We start from the raw sequence: 14,627 nt of genomic DNA, 5'->3' as shown, positions 1-14,627 counted from the left end.
AAGTGACTCAGACTGTTTCCTCCCCCAGGGTGTGCAGATCTCCAGAGTCTTGACACAATGCAGCCCATGGAAAGGAAGAGGCAGGGCTACATACATGAGCTGATCCAGACCGAAGAAAAATACATGGAAGACCTTCAGCTTGTCTTAGAGGTGAGATTTGCCTGAACACAAAAGGTAGTGATAAAAGTATTGCCTTGAATCCCTTATTAAAGGTAAAGATAAAGGACCCCTGACAGTTAAGTCCAGTTGCAGACAACTCTGGGGTTGCAGCGCTCATCTCGCTTTACAGGCTGAGGGAGCTGGTGTTTGTCCGCAGTCAGTTTTTCCGGGTCATGTGGCCAGCATGACTAAGCCACTTATGGTGAACCAGAGCAGTGCACGGAAACGCCGTTTACCTTCCCGCCGGAGTGGTACCTGTTCATCTATTTGCACTTTTTGGCGTGTTTTCGAACTTCTAGGTTGGCAGGAGCAGGGACCAAGCAATGGGAGCTCACCCCGTCGCGGGGATTCGAACCACCGACCTTCTGATTGGCAAGCCCAAGAGGCTCAGTGGTTTAGACCTTGAATCCCTTATTAGAAGACCATTAAGACCTTTTTTCTCAAATGAAAGCTGTGCAAAAGCTTTACACAAGTTCACAGACTGCACCTTCCTACAACAGGCCTTCAGCTGCAGTTTTTGTTTCTATTTCCCCTGATGCTCAAAGAATGTCAGGCAGTCCCTGAGACAGGATCTCAATTCAGGGATCCATCACAAGAAAAGTACCATTGGGACTCATGGACACTGCTTAATAAATGTTGGCAACATGAGTTACTGGGATCTTTAGATATCTTGTGCTCTCTAAGGAGATCACCCATAGCAGACTTGATCTGTGGAAACCTTTTGATCCTGCTCTTATTTTCTGATCGCCTCAATTAGCCTAAGTGTTTTGGAAGAAATATCTGGCAGCAAAGAAGCAATAATGTTAGGAACAAAGGAATACTGAAGTTTTGTGACTAATGTGAGTTATCAAACAGTTCTTAATTTGAGAGGGGAACATTATGCTGTATTTAAAATTCATTTTCCCTCCTTGTATCTTTCTGAATGTAGGTTTTCCAGAAACAAATGACTGGAGCAGGCTGTCTTTCAGAAGCAGAAATGGGATTAATTTTTGTTAATTGGAAGGAGCTCATCATGTCTAATACAAAGTTACTGAAGTAAGTGCTACTACTCCTTTATTCATTTTTGTGGTTTTAGCTGTTTCAGTCTAAATAAACAGGAAATAACCATCAAGGCTACAGTCTACACCCACTTACATGGGAATAAGCATTACTGAACTCAGTGGGACTTACGTCTGTGTAGACATGTCTAGCACTGTGGCCTTGATATTTTTTTCTTAGAACCATTTAGAAGGACTAGGGAGATGGACAAATATGTTGCCTGCACTGTCCTCTATGGGGTCTCAGAAGCATTTTCCAACCCTGCGACTTGAGAATTCAAAGGTGCTGGGGATTGAACCTGGGACCCCGGCATGTAAAACATGTCTTCTACAATTGAGCCGAAAGAAAAGTGCTCTCTGGAGACATCAAAAGTATTTCGGACCTCTCAGAAGCATCTTAGCTGTAATTTTTAATGTTTTCTCTGAAAAAAATGAAAGTGTCTCTGCTCCTCAGTTTTATGCAAGTGTTTCTGTTTGGGAAGCTTTTTGTTCAATTTGTAGTCTTAATGTGATGTGATTTCAAATTCACTAAATGCAACCTTGATTGAGAAGAGTAAAAAGCATCCCTGAAGAAATGAAGTACCAGAAGCAAATAAATTAAGCACATGTGCATTGAATCCCCGCAATGACGGGGTGAGCTCCCCTTGCTTGGTCCCTGCTCCTGCCAACCTAGCAGTTCAAAAGCACGCCAAAAAGTGCAAGTAGATAAATAGGTACCGCTCCTGCGGGAAGGTAAACGGCATTTCCGTGCGCTGCTCTGGTTCACCAGAAGTGGCTTAGTCATGCTGGCCTGTTGTGGTTCTGGACTGTCAGGAGTTAACACTCCAGGAGCGTTCTTATCAACTGGGTGCACTGCCCACATGATCCTTGGTTGTTTTCCTTTGATCTGTGCTCTGTGGGGGCTGAGCTCTCTCTGGAGAGCAGTCTGTCTGAGAGCGTTAGCAAGGTCGTTTAGTTTTTTGTTAAGAGGCAGAAAGCTGCGAACATGCAGCTAGATTCTGTAGGTTTTTCTTTTCTGTTTTGAATGCTTCTAAATAAAGAGTTTTAGATTAGAAGCACTGGTGTCAAGCTGAGTTATTGAGGACACCACGTCCACACAGACAAGCCATTTTATGCTGCGTGTGAACTATGCTATTACCCGGCAACTGGAGAGAGTGGCAGCGCGTGGAGTGGAAGCGTGTGGGCGCCATTGGGAGATTGTCGAAGTGGCAATAAATCAAATTTATTGCAGGGCCATTGCAGCAGACTCAGTGGGTCAAAAGATATACGACCCAACAAACTTTAACATGGCCACATGACCCGGAAGCTGTACGCCGGCTCCCTCGGCCAGTAAAGCGAGATGAGTGCCACAACCCTAGAGTCATCCACGACTGGACCTAACGGTCAGGCGTCCCTTTACCTTTACCTTGCAGGGAAAGCAGAAATCTGGGCTTTTGAAAAGGCCTTTTTAAAATGCTTGTTTACACTGTGACAGTGGATTGTCTTGCTAGGTGTATAAGTCTATAAATGCCACAACCAAATAGGAATTGGGTTAGCAGTTCCTGTGTTCTTGGATATGTCCAGCCTTCCTTTGATGGTTCATTGTCAGACAGTAATTTAGGTCGTGACCATGTGATCTCCAGGTTCTGAATGAGCTCCTGGGTGAGATAGCAAGATCCACTTGCTTCATATTCTCAACAGAGTTGACCCTGCTACATGGGATCTCTCTGTGACAGTAACTGGTGAGCCCCTCCTTAGCTTCTTCCTGTTGAAAGCTCCGGATTCAAACTGCTTCCCTGTCGTTTTATTTTCTTCCAGAGCCCTGCGTGTGCGTAAGAAGATGGGGGGTGAAAAAATGCCTGTGCAGATGATTGGTGACATTCTGGCTGCTGAACTGTCTCAAATGCAAGCCTATATCCGGTTTTGCAGCTGCCAGCTTAACGGGGCTGCCCTGCTGCAGCAGAAAACGGATGAAGAACCAGAGTTCAAAGAATTTATGAAAGTACAGTATACTACGCAGTAGCTTCCTAATTCAATCGTGTCTCTTTTCTCTCCATGAGGGTGTGGCAGATGTAACACGAGCTCTCCAGTCGCCACATCTACCAAATCAGGGGTTAACCTTGGGAACGGGCTCTTCCTCCCCACAAACATTTCCTTTGTACAGTATATCACACCAGTATCTGCCCAGGCGTTGAGATAAAAGTGCCCCTTGGCTGCATGCTCACTTGACTCTCAGCCAGTTTCTCTGCCACGCTGTCAAACCTCAACTCTCCTTGTTCTTTGAATAGGTCTGACTGTGGCTGCAAGGAGTCTCCACAAATGGAAAGGCTCCTTGGGAGGAGGGGGGATCTTGCAGAATCTCCCACTGGAGTACAAAGGAGAGCAGCTCTCCCCTTCTCCCACAGCCCCCTGTCCCTAATGCTGTACCAGAGAGGTCACCAACCCTGCAGAGCAGATTTTTGAGGGAGGAAGGGGGATCAGGAGAAAATGCTGCCCCTCCATGGGTGGAAAGACCTCTTTACTAGAACTCCACTCATGTAAGGGTTTTGCTTCCCTTGGGAAATGCTGCAGTGAATGGAGCCTTGTTCTATCTCTGCAGCAGAGGTTTTCCTTTTTCTGACGGAGCAGCCTGAGATAGGTCACACTCTCCCCCTTAATATTCTCCATCCAGACAGCAGACACCCAAGGGGCTGCTCTTTTGTAAAAGATAACAAACTGAAGCTTGTACAACTGTTTGCACATTTTAAAGCCCTCTGTCAATGTTGATCAGTAGCAATAATGCAGTCTCTCAAAAATACCGGTTTACCTTGTAGAAACTGGCTTCGGATCCTCGCTGTAAAGGAATGCCACTCTCCAGCTTCCTGCTGAAACCTATGCAAAGAATCACTCGCTACCCTCTTCTCATAAAGAGTGTGAGTATCAGCATAATTGTTCTCTGAAGGACTGAGGGAGGGGTCCTTTGGGAGGAAGGGTGGGATAGAAATTAAATGAACTAACTTGATTGACAGTATTGTGTGAGAACAAGCAGAGGACTGCACGTGTATTTATTTAAAAAAATCAGGAAACTTCTCATATTCGTGTGGATAACACCTCAGTTGGATCCCTACAAGGGACAGCTGCATATTTCTGCCTTTCAGGGGGTTGGACTGGTTGATCCTCAGCTTGATCCTCAGGGTCCCTTCCAACTCTATGATTCTATAGCTCTCTCCGCCCGCCCGCCCCCCGCCCCCCATTTAACTGATACTGCAATTTTCTTTGTCTGTTTTTTTCAACCAGATTCTGGAAAATTCCCCTGAAACTCACCCAGATCACAGTAATCTGAAGCTGGCTCTTGAGCGGGCTGAGGAGCTGTGTTTCCAGGTGAATGAGGGAGTGCGAGAAAAGGAGAATTCAGACAGGCTTGAATGGATCCAGTCCCACGTTCAGTGTGAGGGCCTTGCTGAGGTAACTGTCTGGGGTGGGAAGGACTGGATAAAAAGGAGGAAGGAAATAGGTGCTGGGAATGCATTATTATGGGTTCTTGATAGAAGTGGCCTTGTTGATGGCAGTTCAACAGGTATAGACCAACAGCGTACATTAAGGGTAGCAAAATGGCTTTGGTTTTGAGTAGAATTTTCTCTCTGATGTTGAGAAGTCATTGCTTTGGTTTTCTCTTCCTTTTAGCAACTGATTTTTAACTCCCTGACCAATTGTTTGGGACCAAGGAAGCTTTTGCACAGTGGCAAACTCTATAAGACAAAAAGCAACAAAGAATTATATGGATTCCTCTTCAGTGACTTCCTGCTTCTCACCTACATGGTCAAGCAGTTTGTATCTACAGGGTCAGATAAATTGTTCAACCCAAAATCAAATACTCAGTTCAAAATTTACAAAACGGTGAGTAAATTAAAGCATCTTAATTGTGCATTTGGAAAGGGAAGGAGCGGGATGTTTTCTTTTAATAGAAATAATAACCTCTTTACTATTTAATAGACTTCCTTGATCTACTAGGATGCTGAAGTTAACTGTATAATTTCAGTCTCCTATCTACTAATTTTGAATGTTTACACTACTGTCAGTAGGGACAGATCTTCTATAATTAGTGAGTGAAGGACTTTCTTTGGATTTAAAAAAAAGCATCTTAGCATTGGTTAGACAAAATCTTGGCTTTTCTCCTGAAAAATGGAAATTGCCACTGCCTCCTACATAGCTCATGTAGGAAACATCCTTTAGATAGTGCATCTCAATTTGTATTAATTTAATCAACAGCCCTTGTATGGGCTGGTTCATTTCTGCAAGTCCATCACGCCAATGAGTGGTAAATGCGACTAAAAGTATGGCAAGGACTTAAAGTGGACAATAGAGTGCTTGCCTGCTAAATACCACTTAATCAACTAATTGGTTGGGGAAATCAGATGAACTTTTAATCAACTAAAAAGGTGCCCTGGGTTTGTTCTTAAAAAAACAAGTAACCAGAATTTATAAAAAACTGCAGATGGTGAGTGAGCACCATAATCTGTGTGTTATAAAGAGGCATCCCAGTTCTCTCTCTCATAGGAGGGTTTCCCTCTTCTCTGATGATGCCTATGATGAAACATGCATACATCCTCTGGAAGCAAAATATGATTCTTGTGTCAAAATATTTTACCAGTATGTGAATGCATACAAATTTAATCAACATAGAATCAATTCATAGAATCATAGAATCATAGAGTTGGAAGAGACCACAAGGGCCATCGAGTCCAACCCCCTGCCAAGCAGGAAACACCATCAGAGCACTCCTGACATATGGTTGTCAAGCCTCTGCTTAAAGACCTCCAAAGAAGGAGACTCCACCACACTCCTTGGCAGCAAATTCCACTGTCAAACAGCTCTTACTGTCAGGAAGTTCTTCCTAATGTTTAGGTGGAATCTTCTTTCTTGTAGTTTGGATCCATTGCTCCGTGTCCGCTTCTCTGGAGCAGCAGAAAACAACCTTTCTCCCTCCTCTATGTGACATCCTTTTATATATTTGAACATGGCTATCATATCACCCCTTAACCTCCTCTTCTCCAGGCTAAACATGCCCAGCTCCCTTAGCCGTTCCTCATAAGGCATCGTTTCCAGGCCTTTGACCATTTTGGTTGCCCTCCTCTGGACACGTTCCAGTTTTGTCAGTGTCCTTCTTAAACTGTGGTGCCCAGAACTGGACACAGTACTCCAGGTGAGGTCTGACCAGAGCAGAATACAGTGGCACTATTACTTCCCTTGATCTAGATGCTATACTCCTATTGATGCAGCCCAGAATTGCATTGGCTTTTTTAGCTGCCGCGTCACACTGTTGGCTCATGTCTAGTTTGTGGTCAACCAAGACTCCTAGATCCTTTTCACATGTAGTGCTCTCAAGCCAGGTGTCACCCATCAAGCCAGGTGTCATGAACTGTAGTCTAATCTTATGAACTGTAGTTCACTAATTGATCAGGTTGTATCCCTATGGGAGTTTCTCAGGGAAGTTCCATAGACATGAGTCTTCTCTTCCCAGCAGGAGAAAGTTTATTTTCTGTTGCAGAAATGTGTTACATCAGAATTTGCACCAAATAGTTGTTTTAGTAGTTCAGTATCCAGTGCTGGTCTCAAAGTAAGGAGATGAAGATTGGACAAAATTATAATGGAGAAAGGTTTTGCTGTCACCCAGGACTACACCTTTCTGTGTTGTGTCCATCCGCTCATTTTCCTTGTTAGCCAAGGGATTTCCTTTTCCCTGCACAATTCTGAGGGCGAAGGCAGCCTTACTGATAGATGATCAATTTTTGCATCTTATCATTTGATAAACTGTCTGTATTACCCTGTCCACCAAGGGATATACAGTATCTTCTCCTCTTGATTGTTCTGATTGGCTGTGGTAAAAAAATCCATACCAATAGGCTGGACAACCAGATTGCCAACTGAAGATGATATTCACCCTCTGTGTATGCCCAGCCCCATAGGAAATAAGTTCCCCAGTGTAGCAGGGGGCTCTCTCTCATAGTGGTCTTAGCTGCAGTGGTCGCTTCGGACACAATTTAATTATAATTTCGTTTCAGCCTGTCCAAGTGTTTTTTTTTAAACTACCTTTGTGTTTCTTTCAGCCTGTTTTTCTTAATGAAGTCCTGGTGAAACTGCCAACTGACCCTTCCAGTGAAGAGCCAGTTTTCCACATCTCCCACATTGATAGAGTATACACACTAAAAACAGACAACATCAATGAAAGGTGAGCTCAGAGAATGTTCATCTCGCTTTGTTTTTGTGGTTCTTATTTTTGTAAAAAATTTAAATAAAATAATAACTCACTTTCGCAGAACTGCCTGGGTCCAGAAAATTAAAGGAGCATCAGAACATTATATTGAAACGGAAAAGAAGAAACATGAAAAGGCTTACCAAGGTGCTGAACGTTGGTTGATGGGAACTTGAAGGAACAGGCTGTACCACAGACACCGCTGGATTCTGGTGTGAATGCAAGCCCGCTTCCTGGGCTTCTTGGGGACATCTCCTGGCCTGAATCTAAATGCCACATATTCCTATTCCCACATCACATTTTCAGGCTTCTTGACACGTGGGCACATTCCTAAAATAAGCCTCTGGCTTTACAAGTGGCATGAAGGGGTTTTGAGTTGCAAGACAGTTGTGCTGTGGAAAGGATTCTGTTTACACAATGAAGGAATGTTGGTGAAACTGAACATGGAAAGTTTGTATTTCATGTGTCTACACTTCTACCTTGCCCAGGCAAATTTATGCAAATTACAGGTGGATCCTGCTTCCTCCAGGATAGTTTCTAAACTTGATGAGATTTCAAAGCAACTAGTTGGCATGTGTGCTTAATGCAGACAGATACCACAAGTTGGCTGCAGTAATCCAGCTTCTGCGCAAACATGCCAATTTAGGTGCCTTGTGTTTTGTTCCATATGTTGCTCAGCCAGCTTTCTTTTTCTGTCCAAGCAATTTACTGGTGGTAAATTTGTTTTGTTTTTCAGCTCGGTCACAGAAGAGTTCAGGAATAGGACGTTTGATGGTGCATGTGATTGAAGCAACTGAATTAAAAGCGTGCAAACCTAATGGTAATAATTTAGGGGCGGATATTTGTCTTTGGTGATATAATTTCAAGTTCAGCAAACTAGAGAGTCTAGTGTTACAAATAAGTAGTTGCCAAGCAATTTTCTGGAACTGAAAAACCTGTGTATTTATATAGTAAGAGAAATATGAAAAAAATAGAATTGCAAACAACCTGAGCCTAGAATCAGAGCAGGGACTGGTTTTAATGGTGCAATTGGAGCAACGGCCTCAGGGCCCACACTTGGAACTTTGAGTTTTGTTTTGCTTTTTAAGTCTCTAGCCCTTCTCAAAGGTAAGTTATGAAGCTTAATTTGCAGGCAATGTTACAAGCAATTTATGTGCAAGGAATCAGACTGACATTTCAGACTTCTTTTTAAAAAAAAATCAAGTAAGCCAAAACTATGCAATAAAAATAAGAGAGGTACAAATACAAAAAACAGAAGCAGCCAAGTATCTCTGGAAGAAACTTAAATCAAGTAAGTAGAGTACTTGAGACCATTCTTTTCAAAGTCTGGATTTCACAAGTATGAGGCATGGTGCTTATGGACAAATAAACCATTTCACAAAAGGAATATTGATTTTTTTTTTTGGAGGGTGGTGGGTAGATTCACACCTTCTATATGATATGGTATCCATTTATTGACTTTGTTACGGCAGCTGAACATGGTTTTCACCCACCCAATTCATGGAACCTTATGGAGGGACACTTTGATTGAATTGCCTTTGGGGGGCTGTCTAAAACTACAACCATCAGCCACCATTTTTCTTTCTTTTCTGTACAACTACAAAGCTCTGCTTTCCTGTTGTGGATAAGTTTTGTTGCTTGAAATTAAAAATCTTTAAAAAAAAAAATGCCTATGATATGAGCACTAAATCCCTTTTTCCAGCCATTTAACACCTCCTCCTGTATCTTCATGACAGCTGCATGAAGTAGGTTAGGCTGAGAGTTGATGCCTGGCCCAAGGCAGGAAGTGAACAAAAACAATGTGAGTTTTAAATGTGAATATGAGCATGTTCAGAGTATTTTCTTTTTGCTATCAAGTTTGGTAAAATGTTGTGTTTTGCCTTGAGAGTTGTAAAATTGCACATGCTCCAACTATTTTATTTTTATTTTTTGTAGTCAGACAAAGTTTATGCCATAATAAATTTGATAGCCTTTTAAAACCCTACAGGATTTAGTCTGTGGCACCTTATTTCAGGAATGCTTTTTAGGGACTGTCTTGAGAACTGCACCAGGGCTTCCAACCGCTTTAATCCAACCTTGAATCCAATCAGAGCAATTTAAACACAACTTTTTTTTTACCCTCTTATGAAAATAGTGTCCTTAACTCTGCTCTGATTTGCCTACATTATTCTTTTTAAAGGTTAATGTGTACACTTCTGTTTTATGTTAAGGGAAGAGCAACCCATACTGTGAAATCAGCCTGGGGTCTCAAAGCTACACAACAAGAGCACTGCCAGACACTTTGAACCCAAAATGGAACTTTAACTGCCAATTCTTCATCAAGGATCTATATCAAGATGTTCTGTGTCTCACCATGTTTGACAGGGATCAGTTCTCACCCGATGGTAGGTGCTGCATTTTGTCTGTGAGAGAGATCATTCTTTGTCCCTTGTTAATGACTAGGAGCTGGTATGGCATGGGCTGGAGCTTAAGCACAAATGTATCAGTTCTGACTACCCAGTGGCCCCATTTAGGCTGTTTGTTGTGTACTCTACACCTAAATAGAGCTATTTGGGAAAGAAGAGAGGTGCTCACTGCCAAGTCCATCTGTACCATTTGTTTGTTGCTCCGGTGCATTATAAATACACCCCATTTTCAACAAACAGATCTTTATTCCCTGACTCTGACCATGTTTGTTTACTGTGTCCCAAGCAAGAAGGATCCCATCATCAACTGTGTTGAGGTTCTTTTCCCACTTACGACAAATTACCTGCCCCACTTCTGTTTGCTCCTCCTTCCAGTTCATTTTTGGGGGTTCCCATTTTTGTTGCATTTTGTCTGTTAGGGAACTAAAGATGAACAAATGCATTGCCAAGAGATGTTTGATACTGTATTTGAAGAAGCAGCCTGCTTTAAACACATTTTATATGTCAGTTTCTAGACTGAATCCTCAACTATATTCTATTTCATGTCAGGGGGAAAGCGCTTTTCACCCTGAACCTGCTCTGAGAATGCATTCTAGGGCAGCCATCTGAACATGCTATTATGCTTCTCCATTCCTTATCGCATGTGACTCAGACTTCATTTCCTCCTCATTTAGCCAGTTCACACTTACTTCTGAGTAAATGCATAATATAAGCTTAAACTGTAGCTCTCTTTGAGTTTACTCTCAAATTAGTGTGCATTGGATTGCAGCCTTCATTATTTAACACAGATTTGAGTATGTTTTATGTGTTGTTGTTAAACAGATTTTTTGGGCCGCACTGAAGTTCCAGTAGCCAAAATCAGAACAGAGCAAGAAAACAAGGGACCTACAACTAAACATTTACTGCTGCATGAGGTACCAACAGGGGAAGTTTGGGTACGCTTTGATTTGCAGTTATTTGACCAGAAAACACTCCTCTGAAAAGGTGTTTTTTGTAATATTAGGAACTACAGACTGCTGAACTGCTGCCATTTGAATGGAGTGTTTTGCAAATAATCCTTCCTTACAGGCAGGTACCTGAGAGCAATGTGTGCTGCAAAATCACTTTACTTGGTCACTTGTACATCATTTCTCTGTGGGGGTTGCTTAAGTTTGTGACAATCTATGCAATGTAAAATGTACTGTATATAGAGATCCTGTAGCAGTGCCTTTCTTTAGAATACGGAAATTTTTGAATGCTGATGCCAATGTTTCTTTTCAATGTAATTTTCACAGCTCTTTAAAGTATTAATTAGGAATGTGGCATTAAAATGTTTAAAGTGTAGCCACTTGGATTAGTGTGTGTGTGTGTGTGTGTGTATGCACATGTCACTCACATACATGCTGAGGGAATGATTTCATTCAGGGCTAGAATAATTGAATCTCACGCCTGAAAAATGTAATCTGCTTGAACCTCATCTCAGGATATTAATTGCAGGAAATATATGCTGAAGTCTTAGCACTTCGCGATCCTTTAAATACTGTATATCATTAATAGGAAGTTTATTTATTGATTAGGAAATTTCAAGAATTTCTTCAGTTCTGTTTAGCATTTTATAACCAGATTTTGGTTATAAGGAAAAACTAGATAATTTCCCTTTTAAAATACTGGTTGATAATCATGAATACGTTTCATGTGATTTGTATAATATATTTATGTAAATAAATACTTGGGTTTCCTGGAAGATGCCCGTAAAATGTGCACCTTTAAGCTTCGCCAATGGGCCCAAGGCAGTGAAGGTTACATCACCCTTGGATCGGCATAGAGAATAAAATGAGCTTATTAAAATGATTCGTCTAGATTCAAATGGAGGCATACTGATTTTAAAAAGCATATTTTATTGTACCTCTGAATGTGAAAAACACAGGAACTATATTCAAGAAAATATAAACAAAATGTAAATCATACTTGTTACGGGTACTGCTCATAGGATACAATGGAATTAAATATTCAGCAAGACAGATCGTCCTCTTGGACCCGAAGAGGCAAAAGTGCCCACTGGATCGTTCTCCTGTGCAAAAGACCTGTAGCACAGCTGCACCTTGTAGAAGAAGTACAAAAAGGCTGGCAGCAGAAGTTGCCAGTTTCAGGCATTGGAGAAATAGGCAGGATCTCTGCATTTTTCACTCCTCTCTCTGCTATTTAAGTACTGCTTTCAATGCAAAGTTAGTGGAGTTGTATCCTTTAGGTGCTATATTGCTTAACAAGTTTTAACAGAATTGCAAACTTGACCTGAATAAAAGTTTTCTGTGTTTAATTATTTCTATTTATATCTTATTTTATTTTATTTTAATGTGATTTTCCTAGAGCCTATATTCAATTCAAAGTCAGATCCCACATTCCAAAAACTGGCTTGTGACAATTTTTCCTGGGCAGGAATAAAAACAAACAGCTATTTCACATTTACTTGAGCAAGTATCTACATCTAACTCAATACATACTTGAAATATAACAAAATCACCACACTTCTGCAATGAATAAACAGATGAATTGGTACAAATTTTAAAGCAACAAAGGCCTTCAATATTACTATTTTAATAATACCACTATTAATCATTTCAACTAGTTTGCCTAAATTGTGTGTGTGTTGCAAGGCATCTGCAAAAATTTCTCAACAATTGACACACTTCAGGATAATATCTTGGAGAGAGCAAAGTTCCTTAGTAGACACTCTACAGTGTTCATCCAAACTGCCATCTTCATTCATTGGTTTCATACACCAGGGGCGTGAAGGGTCTGTCCAACTATCAGATGTTTGCTCCTGGCAGGTGATACAAGTTCTGACTGGACTGTCTCAATCTGTTTCTCAGCTGTTGCTACTGCTCCTTTATATATCTATTTTGTACAGCTGCGATGGTCATGCCAACTGGATCTCAGACTGAGTAAATGGTATCTTTCACATTATTGCAAGGGACTAACAACTGTCTAAGAGTACTGCATCCTTAATAACTTGACTGACTGTTTCTTACAAAATCAGTAACCTTTTAGGACCTGGTTTTGGGTCACACAAGGTCAACATTACCAGCTGTTAGATACCAGTGCATAATACTTGGTATAATGCCCCCCTGTGCTTTTCAACTGAACCAACTGCAGCAAGGTAAGTGGATGATCTACACCAAAAGCATCTTCTTCTACGCAAGCCCCACTCTTTTGGGAAGGTAGATTTTATGAAAGATGAAACCATAGTATTGTCTTCAACTAAATAGTGCATTTAGTTGTCTACATATAAGAGTGTAATATATCCCTTGCTATGTTTCAAACCCACTTCTGTGCAGGAGGATTCCCTACTGTTAATAGGTTTGTGCTTTATGTTATTGTGCTGTGGCCAGAATCAGTAACTGCTCTAGTGCTCAGGTTTGTGCACATCTGTTAAGGACTTAATCCATGTGTTCCTGGAACATTATGCCAGACAGAAACAGTTTTATTTGTTCTAGGATGTTTCATATGTACGGCACTGCTATACTCAAAAATAAAAAAGTGCTGTACACAGGTTAGAACTCCTAACTTGGGGGAATAAATATATCCCTGCTGTTGCTTGCCATGCATCTTCCTGAGCTATCTCTGTCTAATCTAATGCAATAGCTGGGGCTCTATCCTGCTAACTGTGGCTCAGAATCCACACTGCTTTTGGTTTGCATCTTAGATAAGGAATCCATTTCAAAGGCATATCATTGGGAAGCAGATTTTATTGCTGGTTTCCAAACTGATGAGCCAGTTAGTATTTGATTTGTCAAAAGACAGGGCATGCGGGTGAAATCTGGTTTCCTGGCAGAGCCATCTCTCGTTCAGCAGAAGCCAGGACGGGTCCCCCTACCTCTTGAAATCCACAGAAGTCAGGTTTCTAGATGTGCGCATTTTTCTCCTTTTAACAGAATGAAATTAGACCATTATCAGGCACTAATGCTTATTGCTGCTGCAACAGATGTACACTGCTGTGTTGAGACTGTGTGACACTCAGAATAAAATGTAAAATGGCAAACGGACCAGTACTCTTAACATTGCCTTTCCACTTCATTGACATTGAGAACAAAACCTTGTTAACGTGTAGATATACTGGTGAACACCACACTGCTATTCTATTGGGGTGGAGTGGTAGGAAAATCATCTTCAGTGGGCCATCTCCTTCCCTTGTCTTAGAAGGCAGACGGCTATAATGCTGGCAGGAGGAGTGGGGTTAGGCCAAGACCAGTCCATGCTTCAGACTGGGGAGCAGGTTCCTCTCAGGGCTCCTGGCTTTCCCGGTTGGTGAGCCCCTACTGGCTAGGATATTTTTCTTCTTTCGTGTTCTCGCTTGTTCTTTACCTTTCCTAGCTCTCTTATATGCCTTCCTACAAAAAAGAAGAAGGAGAATAGGAACCACTCACCTTGCCGAGGGTCTACTCTTGTCACATCCCTCCCCTGTTTCCAAAGGATGAGATTGCAAGTGTGTCTACCTGCTATGGAAATATGCCTAGGCCAGTTGGGAGTCCAACTCCCAATAGCTCCAGCCAGCATGGCCAATGCTCAGGATGAAGAGAGTTGTGATCCAGCAACAGCTGGGGAACCACAGATTCCCCATCCCTGCCCTGCATACTTCTGTTGTCCCTACAAAAAAAAACTGGGAAACCTGGGACTATGTACTTTATAGTCAAAGGTGCCCTGCTGTAGTTGGGGTGACTGAATCTGTGTGGAAGAAAGCACTTTTCCAGAAAGAGAGCGGCCAGGTTCGTAATAAAAAGAACCTTTCACAATGGAAAAACATCACTTTGACAAGGACATTTACCTACTAGATGGGTG

At 41.8% G+C, this 14,627-nt stretch overlaps 2 protein-coding genes across 5 annotated transcripts in view; one reads left to right on the top strand and one right to left on the bottom strand.

Annotated features, from left to right (window-relative positions):
• Positions 1-11,135, top strand: part of ITSN2 (intersectin 2) — an 83,795-nt gene extending 72,660 nt beyond the window's left edge. For 3 of the 4 annotated variants that reach the window (XM_053380249.1, XM_053380247.1, XM_053380248.1), the window contains exons 30-40: positions 29-150; positions 1,088-1,194; positions 2,994-3,177; positions 3,989-4,087; positions 4,452-4,619; positions 4,839-5,051; positions 7,262-7,383; positions 7,472-7,554; positions 8,144-8,227; positions 9,618-9,791; positions 10,635-11,135. In XM_053380249.1, the coding sequence (XP_053236224.1) occupies positions 29-150; positions 1,088-1,194; positions 2,994-3,177; positions 3,989-4,087; positions 4,452-4,619; positions 4,839-5,051; positions 7,262-7,383; positions 7,472-7,554; positions 8,144-8,227; positions 9,618-9,791; positions 10,635-10,792 (1,514 nt within the window). In that variant the 3' untranslated portion in view covers positions 10,793-11,135. Of the gene's footprint in view, positions 1-28; positions 151-1,087; positions 1,195-2,993; positions 3,178-3,988; positions 4,088-4,451; positions 4,620-4,838; positions 5,052-7,261; positions 7,384-7,471; positions 7,555-8,143; positions 8,228-9,617; positions 9,792-10,634 lie in introns of those variants that run through there. The other variant, XM_053380250.1, reaches the window with a different exon arrangement.
• Positions 11,136-11,669: 534 nt separating this feature from the next.
• FAM228B (family with sequence similarity 228 member B) overlaps positions 11,670-14,627 on the bottom strand; it is a 41,620-nt gene continuing 38,662 nt past the window's right edge. Inside the window, exon 11 of the mRNA XM_053382362.1 lies at positions 11,670-14,179. Within this exon, the coding sequence (XP_053238337.1) occupies positions 14,026-14,179 (154 nt within the window). The 3' untranslated portion in view covers positions 11,670-14,025. The remainder of the gene's footprint in view (positions 14,180-14,627) is intronic.

This window comes from Podarcis raffonei, chromosome 3 (genome assembly GCF_027172205.1).
Source record: "Podarcis raffonei isolate rPodRaf1 chromosome 3, rPodRaf1.pri, whole genome shotgun sequence".
NCBI classification, from domain to species: domain Eukaryota; kingdom Metazoa; phylum Chordata; class Lepidosauria; order Squamata; family Lacertidae; genus Podarcis; species Podarcis raffonei.
This window is presented reverse-complemented; position numbering and strand designations above follow the sequence as displayed.